Raw genomic sequence first — 15,847 nt, 5'->3', positions numbered from 1 at the left:
TCCTTGGCATTCCACAAGCGTAGCAACACGTCCATTTGGGATATTTGCCGCCCACGAAACATTCACTTGTCTCATGTCCTTTGAGGTGACACCGNCTTGCAACCACAATTGCATACGCATTGATGCTCGGCCTTCAGGACGGGTTTCGCCTGTCGAATGGTACATCGCATGCAGTAATCATCCATCAACTTCAGAACGCCAATAAACTTGTCAGCCGCCGCGTAGTTCATCAGATTTTTTTTTTTTGTCCCCGATTTCGACCGAAATATTGGCGCGACGTTGTGCCGATTCGGTGGCGTAGCCGCAGCAGATACCGTGGCTTCAGAGCGAGTGGTAGCAGTAGCGGCAACGGTAGCGGTGCGCGTGCCACTTGATGCTGCTCGTTTTGCTGCGGGAAGAGGCGACTCTGCTGCTTGAACCGCTGTTGAAGAAGCAGCAGCTGTGCACGTGACGTCCGATGCCGTTCGCTTGGATGTTGAGGGAGCAGGGCTGGTAGCGATGCCGTTGCCATCATCGTCATGATGGCCAGACCCAGGGGTACATGAACTTTCAGCAACCAGCGGCACTCGGTTACGCCGCAGTGTACCCGAGGCTGAGCTTGCAGCCGATCGCGCCAGAGACGAGGTTGAACCCGAGGCCGATGGTACTGGCACGCAAATGATCGAGGCCGACGGGGTTGGCGCGTGTTTCGTGGGGGTTGGCTGTGCTGCTGACTGCATGACTGGCTGTGGCGTGCTCTCGTCCTCTGCCATCGTGGCTTGCGCCGGGCCACGCGCGTCTTGCTGTAAAGGCGCCTCGTCATCAGCATCAGAGACCATGGGTGAAGCTGGCACCGACATGGATGCTGTATCTGCCTCATCAATCCAAGCATCACTTGTCTGTATCCGTGGCACGGCAGCATCCGTCATTGGCCCTGCATTTGTCGCCACCACAGCCGTGTCCTGGGCACGTGGAGTGCTTCTGCTCGACTGCGCCGCAACGGCAGCTGGTCCTGAAGACGCTGCCGTTTCGACGTTTGATGCTGAAGCTACATCCAAGGCGGACTCTGGCCCGATCGATTCTTCTTCCTCGAGCCGTGCTGCAGGTGGCTCAGACAACACATCTTCCTCCTCCGCCATCGCCTCGGGCTCTGCTTCCACATGCGCCACACTCAACGCTTGGGCAGCGCGCTGCTGGCGTGCAGCTCTTGCTGGCTCCAGGCGCTGTGCTGTTCCTGCGCACACGTCACAAAGCGGCTGGCCGGCAGCAAAGCATGTCGCGGCGCGGGGATCTAGCAACTTGCCGAGCGCCCAGCTGCGGCACGCACTGCCTTCGACAAAAGTTTCCATGCCTGGTGCTGGCCCACGTCTCACTGGTAGCCACAGCTCGGCAGTTCCACCCTGTTTATCGCGACCAGCCCGACCAAAGGCCTAGCCCAAGCACATGTACACCATCAGCAAAACCAACATTTGTTTTTTTTTTGTTTTTTTATTTTCAAATCCATACAGTAACACGACTGTTCGAGCAACAACGTACCTGGGCCAGCGTATAGATGTTGTAGCCGTTGCCATACCACAGCACGTGGCGAATGGTGAGCAGATCCACACCCGTGCTGAGGCAGCTGGTGGCCACAATGACGTCGCATTCACCCCGTTGCCACTGTGCCACATGGTCCTTTTGCGCCTTCTCCTCCAGGTCGGTGTAGTAGGGCAAGGCCACGTAGCCGCGTGCGTGCAGCTGGTCACACAGCAGCTTCACCTCGTTCACAGTGTCACAAAAGACCATCATGTGCACACGCTCCCCATTCGCCTGACGCATGTTACGCTGCGTGTCCACAATGGCTTGCACATGCGACAAAAAGTTTGGCTGGTTTCCGTGAAGCACACGCAGCTGCAGATCGCGCCGCATCGTCTCCAGACGGTACACCTTGCCCCCCACTTGCTGACCCAGCTTTCGAAACAGATGCTCCTGGTCCCCGATGCAAAGTTTTCCCGTCAATGCCACGCGTTTGATGTTGGTCCATCTGCCAGAGCCCACACTGGCTGCGACCTAGTCCATCACATCTCGGTAGCTGGCATCCGAGATGAGTGTGTGCGCCTCGTCCATCACCACGGTGCGGATGCGCTGAAAGCAGACCTTCCCGTGTAGCGATTCAGATCCCACGCGGACAAACATGTCGGTCGTAACGATGAGCACGTCCAGGCCATCTGCCACCTGTGTAGAGGGACCAAGCCATCGCTGGGCACTGTGACCTGCGCCTTGAAATCGCCGCAATAAATCGTTGGCCACGGCCACAAACGGCACAATCCACAGCACCGTACCGGCATGCGGGCGACAGCCCAGCTTGGGCAGGGTACAAAATGCTTTGCCCATGCCTGTCGGTGCAACAACAATCAGCCATCCATCCTCCGGCCGGTGCTAATCAATGGCCGCAGCCAGGTCCAACTGTTCTTGGCTGTTGAAACTGTGGCCCCACGAGATGCTTGCCTGCTTGGCCAGCTGGGTCATGTAGGGTACGTCATGCTCGGCCCTCGTGTTCATGATGATACGCCCGTTTGCCTCGGGCGAGAGGTCAGTCACCGGGTTCCAGCTGATGGGATAGCGAGCTTCCAATGCTTCTTGGTTCGCTGTCAACTTGGCCATGCTGCGCTTGCGATCTAGTCCAAACAAAGCATGCCATTTTTGCGAGGCCACTTGATGCATCAGTCGCGACGACATTTTGGTTTGCACATGGTCACTCGCTGTGCGCGCATAGGCCCGCTGGGCCGTGTCCCCAGAGTGTTGAGCTTGAGTGTGGATCAGGCTGCCCAGGGCGCCGGTCGTCTCGGCCGACAGTCGGTTAATGACAAACGTCGTCATCCAGAAGGTTGCGGCGTGTCGCCACGTGGCCACCCCCAGCTTTGGCCGATGCAGGTACGTGGTCATCTGCCGACGAAATGCCGCATAGATGGTGGCTGGGCTGACCATCGTCTGCAGGGGCGCAATATTGAAGAGCAGGTGGCTGTTGTTGTAGTGGTTTCGAGCGTCCCGGACCTCGCGTCGCAAAGTCATCGTCTCGTTGTGGCTCATGTGGTCTTCATCCAGCTCGTCGTCGAGCAAATCTTCGTCGTCCTGCTCGGCATTGTGAATGCCATTCTCGTCGTCGGGGGTTTTCAGGCTGCCCCGCTTTTGCAGCCAGCTGCTCAGCATGTGCTCCAGAGGCTTGCACAGCAGCAAATACATGAATATCAGCGTGCTGATTTTCTGATCCATGTATCGAAAGGTATGCTGTTCGTTCAGGGACAGCCAGTAGGTCTTGCTCACGCGGGTCAATATGGAGAGCTGCTTCTCGGCAAAAAACGCAGATCGTTGCCGGCCAACGCCGTTTTCGTAGGACAGCCCTTGATACACAGAGGCTCGTGGCGGCAGACCTAGTCAAATGCAAACAGGCATGAGTGGCGCGAAAAAAAGAAAAAAAAAAAAAAAGCCAAGAGACGGCTTGATTCAATCGTACCTCCGGCAATGTGCGTGTAGGTGAGTGCTAGCTCGTTGAACCTGCACACATATGAAAGCCATACCCGCACCCTGTTCTCTCGAAAGGTCAGCTCGCCACTGGGCCCATGCTCCGTTTGGATAAACTCTTGCCGCAGACTCGGGGTCTGGCCAATGTGATCAAACAGCGCGTTCTCGGCTGGACTGCCATGGCCCACCCACCAGTTCTTGACCCTGTTGGTCCGATCCTCCTTCAATCGCAGCCGCTCATATTCTTTCTCGTAATCTTTCCGCAGGCGTGAGTCCAGCAAGAGGTGCTTGTCCAAAGTTTCCGTCATGTCTTTGCGCATCTGCTCCAATGCAGCCCCGAGCTCCTCCACATTGAGCTCAATGCCTCGACAGACAATGGTGCGCAGCGTCTCGTCCGTCACGTCGCCATCGGCTCGGACCTCGACGTCGACTCCAGCCTGCCCCTCGGCCACGCTCGCTGTTCGTGCCATGCTCATGCGCTGGCTCAAGAAATGCACCAATCGCCCGGGCTGCATATACGGCCTGAGCTCGTTGGCCACTGACCACGACTCATTCTTGCCACGGCGAAGCAGAAACAATTTGAAAACGTACAGCAGTCCAGCGGGCGTCGTGGTCCACTGCCTGATGTCTTGCAGGATGCCGCTTCCTTTGGACACGGCCGTGCACAATAAGAAGACGTTGACAAAGTGCACCTTGTCGTTGTCAAAGAGGCTCAGCTCCACCTCCACCAGGGCCAGCCACAGAGACGTCAGGGGCTCGACCAGCTCTTTCTTGGTCATTTCATCGTCCAGGCCCGCCCTCAGAGCCACGGTGGCATTGATTACCGCAGGGCCACGGCTGGCAAGCACCTGGCCCAGAAAGCTGGACGGATCGGGGGCTGGCATGGCCTCCAGCAGCAGCAAAAATTGGACCAGGCGTGTTCCAAGACTCAGGTACCTGCTGACGGTTTGCGGCTGTACTTGCCGCATGGGGCGATGCTGATACTGCCCTTCATTGTCGTCAAACAGACGCGTCACCGCAGCGGCGGCCAGGCCCTGATCCGAGAGCTGCTCGTAGGCCGACCAGAACAGCTCGTGCATGCCCGACTCGAGGAGTGCCGACGGTGTGTTGTGGCCCAGTTCGACCATGCGCTCTGGCTTCAGCTCGTTGATGACCAGCGTCATGCCCACGCTGTGTAAGAGTTGAGGAAGCGGCTTGGAAGGGTTGTGCGACGTCCGTCGGGACGGATAGAGAGCTTTGTTGGTCAATTGGACCGGCTGCGGTTGACGAGCAGTCACAGTGACCAGACCAGGCGCACCGTTAGAACAGCTCAGAGTCGCCCAATCTCATTCCTGAGGAAAATGTGACTACTGCTCAACCGCAGGCGTGTCAGCAAGAAATACAATAATCGTCACAAGCTTATTACGCATGGCAGTCGGCCCCAAGGTGTCAGGCTCCAGGGCGTCTGGAGGCCGGTTTTGGGTTGCGAGGAAGCGCGTAGGTTTGAAGCACGGATTTGACGCTAACACAAGGTATGCGAGGGTCGCGGAGCACGCGGTGTTACTCATGTGTTTCAGTGTGTGGGTGTTGGGTTTGTGCGGAAATGATGCGGTCAGACCCATAGCAGGTGCTGCTGAAGGGAAGCGAAAGCAGTGGGAGTGTCCAAATCCAGAGGTGATCGGATTTGACGCTAACATACGCTGTTTCGGTGGATGGACTGTTTTGCTCCAGATGTTCAGCAAAGCCCGCTCTTCTCGTTTGACTTCATTTTCTGTTTGCATAGCGATCCACAAGCCCACCACAAGCGTCACCCATTTCAATTTGTACGTGTAGCTTGAGCGGCGGACGTTAGAGCGGCCACGCGGTCACCAAGGGTTTGTAGATCTTGGATATTGAACAATAGAGGATCCACGCGCCAGCCGACGCTACAGAGAACAGCAGCAGCGCACCGCCAGCGTCTGGCCTGCTCCGCACCAATCAAGCCTTGGACTGGCGCCACGTTAAAATTCGATGAGAACATGACAATATGAACAATCACGCGGGCTACAGGTTCGTACAATGAGAATTCGAAGTTTGGTAGGAGCAAGGGGTACGGATTGCGCTCAATAATAGCTCTGCGATCGGCTAAAACGTGAAGCAGATTCATCGGTAAGCAAGCTTGCCTCTGCAATCAGTACCGAAAATTAAAAAAGGGCCCACCTCCAGCTTGCTGGGAGCCCAGCGAACGAGCAGATCCAAGGGCCGTGCTCCCGTCTGCCGCCACAGCAGGACACTTTTGGTATCAATTGCAGGTGTAACAAAACAGCAGAAAAGTATGGCATCGTGGCGAAAAGCTTACGAGATCTTTCGCGTCTGGGTCGGCACCGTGCTGCAAGAGTTGGTGGACATTCTCTCGGCTGAGAGAGAAGGCGTCGCAGGCTGCATGGAGGGGCGTCTGGCCGTTCTATGTTATGATCAATGCTCGGAAACATGAGAAACGAGTCCTTTCCAAGAGAGGAGACCCTTAATTTCACACAGCAACGAGCGCAACATACGCGATCGGTGATGTTGGGGTCTACATTGTGACTCAACAGACTTTGTACCGCATTCGTGCTACCACCTTGGCAAGCGACGTGCAATGCTGTCTCCCGATACTAGCCGCAAAAACAAATCCATCAGACAGAAACAGGCGCAAGCAAGATATCGGACTTGTTCAACATCAGGGGACAGGCAAGAAGCTTCTTACATAATTTTTCGCGTGGGCGTCTGCACCATGACTTAGAAGGATCGAAACGATCTCAGCGTGATCATTGCGACAAGCGAGGTGAAGAGATGTGTCCGTGACCTACCGTGGCATAGGTCGGCCAGCCGCGTTATTGTTTGGGCAAGACAGACATGTAGCGCAAGACAACGGGTCTGGATGAGCCAGCAAAATCTAGGACATCACGAGCCCGAGCGAAGAAGATGCGGCACAAGAGCCATTTCCAGGTAGAATCACAAAACGAAAGAGACACTGGCGGGTTTTGAGTCACAACATCAGAAAAGGAAAGCGGGTGGAAGATACAGCGGAACAGGGCGGGGAGCAGGGCGCACCCACAAAGGGTGGGCGCAAAACAAGAAAAGAAAAGGTGTAGCGCGAAAGAAGAAAGGAGCAAAAGGCAGAATGGAAGGGCACGGTGGGCAGGAAGTAGAGGAGAGAGGGACTGGGCAAAGGCAACGAGCAGTGGGAACAGCAGCAGCAGTTAGAGGGGAGGGAGGAAGAGGGAGGTACTGTACTAACGTCGAACGTGGCTTTAGCATCAGCACCGTGCTTCAACAGCATCTTCACCACCTTGACCTGACCGTACATGCAGGCATAGTGCAGTGGTGTATGGCCGAGCTGTGGTACGATACATCAACATGGGGTACAGCAGCAGCATTATTATCATCGTGTGGTACAGGTGCACCATTATAGGGGAAGTGGGGGGAAGGAAGGAGGTACTCTACTGACGTCGTTGTTGGCATTAGCATCAACACCGTGCTTCAACAGCATCTCCACCACCTTGTCATGACCGTTACTACAGGCATCGTGCAGTGGTGCATCGCCAAGCTGTGGTATGATACAAACGTGCATTTGTACATGTCCCATGTTATACCATTACGTCACCATATGCAGTGACATATTGAAAGTGTGACCAATATCACACAACACTATACCAAACAGCATACATACCCAATCATCTTTGAATTGGGCAGCATCTCGAATGCGTTGTGGGTCCCAACTGGTCAACAGCTGCAGCGCCTTTGGTGGATCTGACTGACACGCCCGGTACAGCTGCTCTCCATCATTCATGGCAACGGTTTCTCGCTTTCACCATCCGCTTCGAACCGCTTTTTGCTTCAACTCGTCTGACAACCCAAAATTCGAACTGACATGTGAAATTCGACAGGCGCCGTTTCCAAAACGGCAGCTGGTCAGCGGGCTCTTTGCTCTTTTCTGCCTGAAGCAACAAATGACTCACCTTTGGCCAATAGTTATCGATGACAGTTGCGAGGACAGGGTACTTGGTTGCCCAGCGCACGTTGTCGACTGTGAGGCGAGATCAGTGAGGCCAACTGAAAGCAAAAAAAATGGCAGCGATGCTTTCAATCAAAACGTTCTGGCGTCGCCGCAAGGTCCCGATCAGGGGAGTCCCGTACCGAACACAAGTGATCAGTCACCATGCAAACACAAAACAAGACACGTCAAGCAGCCCGCCGATGCCGATATCGATACCGAGACCGCTGCCAAAAAGAAGAAGAAGAAGAAGAAGAAGAAGAAGAAGAAGAAGAAGAAGAAGAAGAAGAAGAAGAAGAAGAAGAAGAAGCAGAAGAAGAAGAACGCAAAAGCCAAAGGCGAAAAAATGCTTTTTCTCTTCTTTTCGATCTTGTCCGACGAAAAGGGTCCATATGTGCACAACAGCTGTTCACATGGTTACACAATATCACACTTCGGACTCGAAGCATCCCGAGGCGACACAACGCCTCGACTTGGCCCACGGGATTCTCCCCCCTCCCAACATCAAGCAAGCTTTAGTAAGCATGTAGGCTTGTAAAAAAATCTTTTACAAGCCTACAACGTTGTGCAATCTTATCTTTTCAGTAATTTTTTTTTTATTTTTATTTTTTTTTCCCCTTTAACTCCAACCATCCGTGTTTTTTCCCCTATTATTTAAGCCTACATCGTTGTGTTAAAAAAAAAAAAGAAAAAAACTTGGTACACTGGTGACTCCTCTATAGTGGAATGGTGGGAATAGCCATGATTTTCCACTTTAACGGGGGTACTTTCCACTGTGAACAACGTGTTTACATGTGCAATTTAACTTTCTTAAAGTGATCGTGAAGAGAGGTCTGTCGTTTCGGCGGTGATACGCCGTCTAATTCAAACGCTCGATGGCTTCGCCCGTCTCCTCGCCCCGTAGGCGCAGCTGGGTGAGAGCGTCATAGTATGCTTCGGCGTACTTCAGAGCTATTTCCTTCAAGGACTTGACTTCGCGTTGATTTTCGACTTGACGTTCAGCCTCCACTCGCTGCTCTTCGGCGGCTTGGTGGGCAGTGTTGACCTCGTCCTCAAGCACCAGCCTGGACATTGCGACAGTGACCGCCTCAGTGTCTTCATAGGACGACAACTGGAATCTCAGCGCCTGAAGCTTCTCAGCCAGCGCCACTTCACTTTCCTCCACGAGCTCCTCGCAGATGTCTGGCGGGCCGCTGCGGAGGACAACATTGCTAATGTGATCCATGGCCTGCACAAGTGCAGGCAGGTCTGTGTCGCTCAGCTCGTCTGCCACAAGTGCAGGCAGGTCCGTGTCGCTCAACTCATCTGTTGATGCATCACCGTTTGTCTCCATGGGGGTGAAGCTGGTCGCGGTTATGGACAACGAGTCAGCATGTGGACGGACTATAGTTGCAGGGAGGCATTTTGCCTTGAGCCAACAATTGGTCACCGTCTCAGCTGTCAATTCCCCCCAAGCTTTGCCAGAAAGATTGACAGCATCAGACATGCTGGGCATCTGACCATACTTGATGCCTTGGGCAAGCGTTGAGCAACCTCTGCGCTTCCTTGTCGTTTCGCCTCGTTCCAGAGCTTGTTTGTACGCCTCGTCAGTGGCCGTGACTTTCACATATTCGTGAATCATGGCGGTTCTGTAACGTCTCTTGAACGCGGATATGATACCGGCATCCATGGGCTGGTATTGGCTGGTGAGGTTTGGGGGAAGGCAGAGAATTTCAAGCTCCTCCGCAGGCGCATCCAACTCGAAGTTGCTCACGTTGTGCGCGGGCGCGTTGTCCCAGATGAGAAGGATCTTTGCTGCTCCAACCAACCGTCGCTTCCAAGGAAGGAGGATTTTGTTGATCCAATGGACAATCTTGGCTCTGTCGGCCCAGGCGCTTTGCTGGTGGGTGTAGAGATTGATATCTCCTTCATTTGGCGGATCATAGTCGAAGCAGTGCGGGCGTTTGGCTGTCCCAATGATCAATGGGGGTACTTTCAGCCCGGAGAGTGTTGTGGCTAGAACGAGGGTCACTCGGTTTTTGTCCTTCATAAGCTTTGTTCCACGCCCTGTAACGATGTCGTCTTCTTTGACGTAGCGGTAGCTGGGCATCTGCTTCCAGCACAGGCCAGTCTCATCGCAATTGATGATGCAGTCGGGATTGACAAGTCACTCACACTAGTCAGGTTGGAATTCCACTGACCAAGCCAACACAACAAGTCGTCAGACGCACGCAAACACACAGCACTATGCCACCAAAAGCCACACACGTACCACAGGCCAGACCACACTCTCTGATATAGCACCTTACTGTGATGGAGAGGTAGCCGCGAATTTCGGCGAGACTGGCAAGTCCACCGACATTGGTCAAGGCGTCATTATACTGTTCGACCCAGCACAGCAACGCACATGAGCGACCAATTTTAAGTTCCACTCGCCAAGTGCACGCACATCCTCCACTTCAAGTAACATGGCCTACGCAGCAACGTACAGAGATGGACACGTAACCGCCGACGCTGCCGAGACTGGCAAGGCCATCCACATTGCACAAAGCGTTGTTATTCTATGCGGGCCAATGAAGCAAGCCGTTAGGCGCACATTACCCCACCAATCCCAACGGCACTCACTCATCCATACAAGCGCTGATTTCAAAATGAACACCCTCAGGTCAGCTACGTACGTTGATGGACAAGAAGCGGCCGACAGTTGTGATATTTCCAAATCCATCTACATTGGTCATGGCGTCATTATTCTATGCAAGCCAATCAAGGAAATCCATTAGACACACACAAACACACCCAACCCCAGCAAAATGCTCATCCGCGTCGACAGACACGCCAGGCACGGGGTAACACGGCATGATATAGAAGCGCACGTAGACAGACAAGTAGCCGCTGACGCTGATGATACTGCCGAGTCCATTCGCATTGGTCAGGGCGGGATTCTCCTGTTGGAGCCAACAAGGCAATCCATCAGTCGCACACAAACACACCAATCGTCCGCGTCCGCGGACGTGCCACATTGAACGTAACGCGCCCTTGTACACAACGTACATTGATGTGCAAGTTACTGCCAACGTTGGCAATACTGGAAAGTCCATCCACATTGCACAAAGCGTTGTTATTCTATGCGGGCCAATGGAGCAAGCCATTAGTGCACTCTAGCACACCACCCAAACAACATACTCGCTCCAGTCGGATGCCACATGCAACAACATACGATGACGTGCAAGTAGTCGACGCTGGTGATACTGGCAAGTCCGTCCACACTGGTCAAGGCGGAATTTCCCTGTTGAAGCCAGCTCAACAAGCCATCAGACAAAAACGAATAGAACACCCCTGAACATGATTCTCATCCAGGTCAACTGGCACACTCCATTCAAATTGAAGCGTCATTATATAAGCACATACGTAGATGGCCAGGTAGCTGCCAATGTTGGTGATACTGGCAAGTCCATCCACATTGGTCAAGTTGAAATTATTCTATGCAAACCAACTCATCAGACGAGCTTATACCCACGATCACCTGCGATATGCTTTCCAAAACCCATACGCAAGCTACATTCAAAGTGACACTGTTTGACACAACAACCTACAGTGATGGATATGTAGTTGCCAACACTGGAGATGTTTTCAAGCCCATCCACATTGGTCAAGGCCTCAGTATTCTGATTGAGCCAACGCGGGAAGACATCAGACGGTCACAAACAAGCGACCAAAACACTATGCCTACCCGCATCAACAGGTTTGCCACAGTCAAAGTAAATCGGCCTGATGTAGACACGTACAGAGATAGAGATGGACAGGTAGCCGCCGACTCTGGTGATACTGGCCAGTCCACCCACGTTGGCCAAGGCGGCGTTCCCCTGTGTGAGCCGTCAGACGCACATTAGCGCAGCAAGCCTAACAGGACGCTCTCTTGCGTCCACACGCGCCACATTCAACAGTGTCACGCCCTCATTGCAGTTATGTACATTGATAGATAAGTAGCTGCCAAGGCGTTTTACACTGGCAAGCCCGTTCACATTGGTCAGGGCGTCATTATTCTACCCGAAACGACACATCAAGCCGTCAGCCGCATCCACTCCGCCTCCCCCAACAAAAATGCCCATCCACGCCCACACGCGCCGTATGCGGAGAGATGCATCCTCACATAGTCACGTACAGTGATGGACAAAAAGCCGCTGACGCTGGTGATGTTTCCAAATCCATCCACATTGGTTAAGGCCGAATTTTCCTGTTGGGGCGGACATAGCACAGGCTGTTAGACGCACACACATACACATACCCTCAGCCCTATACTGTGGCACGTCGGTGGACGTGCCACAGTCAGACTACCTGATTGAGCAACTTACGGCAATGGCCAGGTAGCTGCCAATGTTGGTGATACTGGCAAGTCCATTCACATTCGTCAGGGCGTCGTGTTCTGTGCAAGACAACAAGGCATCAGACACATCCAAACAGACCGCCCCAACTTAACGTGTAGCTGCGGCCATGGACACGGCACATTCAGAGTGACACGCCGTGAAGCGGCAGCGTACAGCGATGGACAAGTCTCCGATGCTGGTGACCCTGGCAAGTCCATCCACGTCGGCCAGAAGGCGATTCCCCTGTTGATGCACGAAACAAGCCGTTTGACACAGACAACCAACACACCACCTCAGACACCATGCCTACCCACATATGGATCCATACACGTGCCACACTCGAAGCAACACGTTCTACTGAGCAACATACAGTGATGGACAATTCGCCGCTGACGCTGGTGATGCTGGCAAGTCCATCCACATTGGTCAAGTTGGAATTATCCTATGCAGGCCAACCAAGCAATCTATCAGACAAACACAAACAGACGAATGCCACCCACTTGACACCAACAGGCGCGCCATAGTCAAGTACCGCAACGCACAGAGATGTCCAAGGAATTGCTAATGGTGGAGATGCTTCCAAGTCCATTCACATTGGTCAAAGCAGCATTCTCCTGACCGAGACAACACAACAAGTCGTCAGACGCACACATACAAGCCGGCATGATGCTCACCCACGTCCACAGATGGCCTTACATAACAACATACTGTGATGGACAAGTAGTTGCCAACACTGGAGATGTTTCCAAGTCCATCCACATTGGCCAAAGCGTCATTATTCTATCCAAGTCAATAAAGCAATCCATCAGCCGCATGGCAATTCCAACATCATGTTTCCACCGGGTTTACACACAGAATGACAGGCCTTGATTGCAGCTACGTACAATGATGGACAGGTAGCTGCCTACGCTGGTAATACTGGCGAGTCCATTCACGTTGGTCAATTTGGAATTATCCTACGCAAGCCAATGATGCCATTCATCAGATGCATACTAGCACACCAATACCTACGTTCGGCTCATCACGTACACACAGGCACCACAATCAGAGTGCCACGCCCTGATACAGCAACGTACAAAAACGGACAAAAAGCTTCGAATGCTGTTGATGCTGGCAAGTCCGTCCACACTGGTCAAGGCGGAATTCCCCTGTTGAAACCGTGCATGAACACAACAAGCTGTCAGACAGACACGAACAGCACACCCTCAACATTATGTTTACCCGCGTGAACAGCCTTCCCCCTGATTCAAAACGCCAAAACCTGATACAAATACGTACGTAAATGGCCAAGAAGCTGCCAATATTGGTGAGACTGGCAAGTCCATCCACATTGGTCAAGTTGTAATTATGCTATGCAAACCAACAAAGCCAGTCATTAGACGAACACAAACACACGAACACCTATGACATGCCCTCCCACATCCACACGGGCCCCATTCAAAATAACACGCCCCATACAAGTACAGACGTAGATGGTCAAGTAGCCACTGATGCGGGTGATACTGGCAAGACCATCCACATTGCACAAAGCATCATTATTCTATGCAAAAAAACAATGCATTAGATGCACACGAGAACACCATCCCAACAGTATACTCATCGACGTCAACAGGCACACCCCATTCAAGGCAACACGTCCCGATCCAGCAACGTACGTTGACGGTCAAGTAGCCACCGGTGCTGGTGATACTGGCCAGGCCATCCACATTGGTCAAGGCCGAATTTCCCTGTTGAACCCATGTTTGAATACGAGAATCCATTAGATGAACAAAAACACACCGTCCCCGACATGACAGTCCATGTCAACAGGCACGCAGTCGAGGTGTCGCGCTCTCTTCCAAACACACACGGAGATGGCCAAGTAGCCGCTGACGCTGGTGATGCTGGCGAGTCCATCCACATTGGTCAAAGCGTCATTATCCCATGCAAGATGACCACAAAAACAAACCGATTCATCCCCACGGAATGGCCATCCCCGTCAACAGACACGCTCCATTCAAAGTGGCAGGCCCTGATGCAGCAACGTACAGAAACGTGCAGGTAGCCGCTGACGTTGGTGATTTTGGCGAGTCCATTCACGTTGCTCAAGTTGGAATTATCCTATCCCAGCCCGCGAAGCAATCCCTCAGGTGAATGTTGGTTCACGGCAAAAGAGCACAGCGCAGAGCCTCCTGAAACTGGTTGATCATGGCTGATGTATGACAGAGAGATGACAGGCGGAAGAAAAGGAGGGGGGTGAAGAGAGAGAAGAAGAAGAAGAAGAAGAAGAAGAAGAAGAAGAAGAAGAAGAAGAAGAAGAAGAAGAAGAAGAAGAACCAAGCAGAAGGCAAAAAAAAAAAAAAGAAGAAAAAGAAGAAGTCCCAAGTAGAAGAAGAAGAAGAAGAAGAAGAAGGCAAAAATGAAGAGAAAGAAAAAGAAGAAGAAGGATTCAGAATGGCCGGTGGTCATGCTGGGATATGTGTGTGCGCGTGTGTGTGTGTGGTGCAGGCAGAGAGCACCCCAGCAAAATTCTCATCCGCGTCAACGGCAACGCTCATTTCAAAGCAACGAGCCCTTAAATAGTAACGTACAGTGATGGACAAGTAGCCGCCGACGCTGCCGAGACTGGCAAGTCCATTCACATTGGCCAAAGCGGCATTATTCCGTGTCAAGTCAACACAGCAATCCATTAGATCCCCACAGGCACGATATCTCCCACCACAGTGCTCCTGCACGTCAACAGACGTGCCCCATTCAAAGACACAAAATGTATGACGTCCCGATGCAATAACGTACGTTGATGGTCAAGTAGCCGCCGACGCTGGTGATGCGGGCGAGCCCATCCACATTGGTCAAGACGGAATTGAACTATCCAGACCAAAAAAAAAAAAAAAAAAAAAAAAAAAAAAAGGAAGTCGCTGAGAAATTCAAATTTCCTTTTACGCACCGCTCCTTCCCTGCCTTGGCCTGTTGGTGCTCGTGCCAATACGGGGGACCCAAACTTGTGCAGATCACATTGTAATCGCAACCCGTCATGAAGGCTCACACGTCGCAACACCCGACCGTTGACAACAAGGCAAGCTGCGGCATTCTGCTTCTCATTCCTGACGAGCAAGATGCAAAAGATGAAGACAACTTGAGACTCACTTCAATGCTCACGTGCCCGCTCACGTGAACGAGCTTGCTAAAAACTTGAAGGTCATCTGCCGTCAAAAGTGAGCATGACATCAGGCTGATGTTGCCGGAGATGTGCGTCACATCCAAGGGCACTCTATCCAGCTGGCAGCCGACTGTCCCCGAGTAAATCACTGTGGGCGTGACCATTCTTTCGGCGCATATTCTGCGTAGATCCGCCAGCTCTTGCAGCACATCAACCCCATTGAGCAGCAAACGCATATCGCCACCCGTTGAGGAGGTATTAATGTGGAGGTTGCCGTCCAGATCGACCCCAAACGACCAAAGCAGCATCCACCCCTGCCGAGCCCATCACCACAAGTAGACTGCACGCAACCCAACACAACAGCATGCCGGCGTTGGGTATTGAAAAAAAGAAGCCCCTCACTCCCACCCAATGCACAGCCAAGGGCTGGGTCGTCGTGCTGCTCCCCGTCCGAGAGCGCGTGTGGCGCCAGCGCGTGTCGGCGATTCTTGAAAAAAAAAAAAAAAAAAAAAAAAAAAATTGGGGATAGACCATTAAAAGTCTGACATCTACCAAATGCCCCACCACCCTGTTTCTTGTGTGTCTCTGTCTCTATGTACTTTGCGTGCGTGTGTGTGCGTGTGTGCGTGTGTGTGTGTGTGTGTGTGTGTGTGTGTGTGTGTGTGTGTGTCTGTGTCTGTGTCTGTGCGTGTGTGTGTGTGTGTGTGTGTGTGTTCTGTCTGTCTGTCTGTGTGTGTGTGTGTGTGTCTGTCTGTTTGGCTGTCTGGTGGGCGAGACCTTGTGCTTGATTACTTTTTTCTTCACTCCATCATGTGTCTGGGATGGTCTTTATAAGTAGATGTAGTTGATGAGATGAACAGGAATGCGCGAGGCCACACGGTCGCCTCGGTT

At 52.7% G+C, this 15,847-nt stretch overlaps 3 protein-coding genes across 3 annotated transcripts in view; 1 reads left to right on the top strand and 2 right to left on the bottom strand.

Annotated features, from left to right (window-relative positions):
• Positions 1-7,270, bottom strand: part of MONBRDRAFT_12605 (uncharacterized protein) — a gene marked incomplete at both ends in the record, with an annotated part of 7,870 nt that extends 600 nt beyond the window's left edge. Inside the window, 8 exons of the mRNA XM_001750433.1 lie at positions 117-1,409; positions 1,516-2,028; positions 2,089-2,193; positions 2,497-3,389; positions 3,473-4,736; positions 6,719-6,817; positions 6,929-7,027; positions 7,151-7,270. Of these exons, the coding sequence (XP_001750485.1) occupies positions 117-1,409; positions 1,516-2,028; positions 2,089-2,193; positions 2,497-3,389; positions 3,473-4,736; positions 6,719-6,817; positions 6,929-7,027; positions 7,151-7,270 (4,386 nt within the window). The remainder of the gene's footprint in view (positions 1-116; positions 1,410-1,515; positions 2,029-2,088; positions 2,194-2,496; positions 3,390-3,472; positions 4,737-6,718; positions 6,818-6,928; positions 7,028-7,150) is intronic.
• Positions 7,269-8,004, top strand: MONBRDRAFT_30015 (uncharacterized protein; the record flags this gene model as incomplete). The annotated part of the gene is given in 2 exon segments (XM_001750467.1): positions 7,269-7,860; positions 7,880-8,004. The coding sequence occupies 2 exon segments, from the start codon at positions 7,269-7,271 to the stop codon at positions 8,002-8,004; spliced, it is 717 nt and encodes a 238-aa protein (XP_001750519.1).
• Positions 8,005-8,333: 329 nt separating this feature from the next.
• On the bottom strand, positions 8,334-15,120 carry MONBRDRAFT_30014 (uncharacterized protein; the record flags this gene model as incomplete). Its single annotated transcript, XM_001750432.1, has 24 exons — positions 8,334-9,563; positions 9,763-9,834; positions 9,943-10,014; positions 10,132-10,203; positions 10,255-10,398; positions 10,505-10,576; positions 10,862-10,933; positions 11,047-11,118; positions 11,239-11,316; positions 11,425-11,496; positions 11,616-11,687; positions 11,806-11,876; positions 11,931-12,060; positions 12,188-12,259; positions 12,526-12,597; positions 12,702-12,773; positions 12,894-12,965; positions 13,096-13,167; positions 13,286-13,357; positions 13,473-13,544; positions 13,846-13,917; positions 14,388-14,525; positions 14,593-14,664; positions 14,944-15,120. The coding sequence occupies 24 exons, from the start codon at positions 15,118-15,120 to the stop codon at positions 8,334-8,336; spliced, it is 3,192 nt and encodes a 1,063-aa protein (XP_001750484.1).
• Between the last annotated feature and the right edge of the window lie 727 nt (positions 15,121-15,847).

The sequence above is a fragment of the Monosiga brevicollis genome, genomic scaffold (genome assembly GCF_000002865.3).
Source record: "Monosiga brevicollis MX1 MONBRscaffold_41 genomic scaffold, whole genome shotgun sequence".
NCBI lineage: Eukaryota > Choanoflagellata > Craspedida > Salpingoecidae > Monosiga > Monosiga brevicollis.
This window is presented reverse-complemented; position numbering and strand designations above follow the sequence as displayed.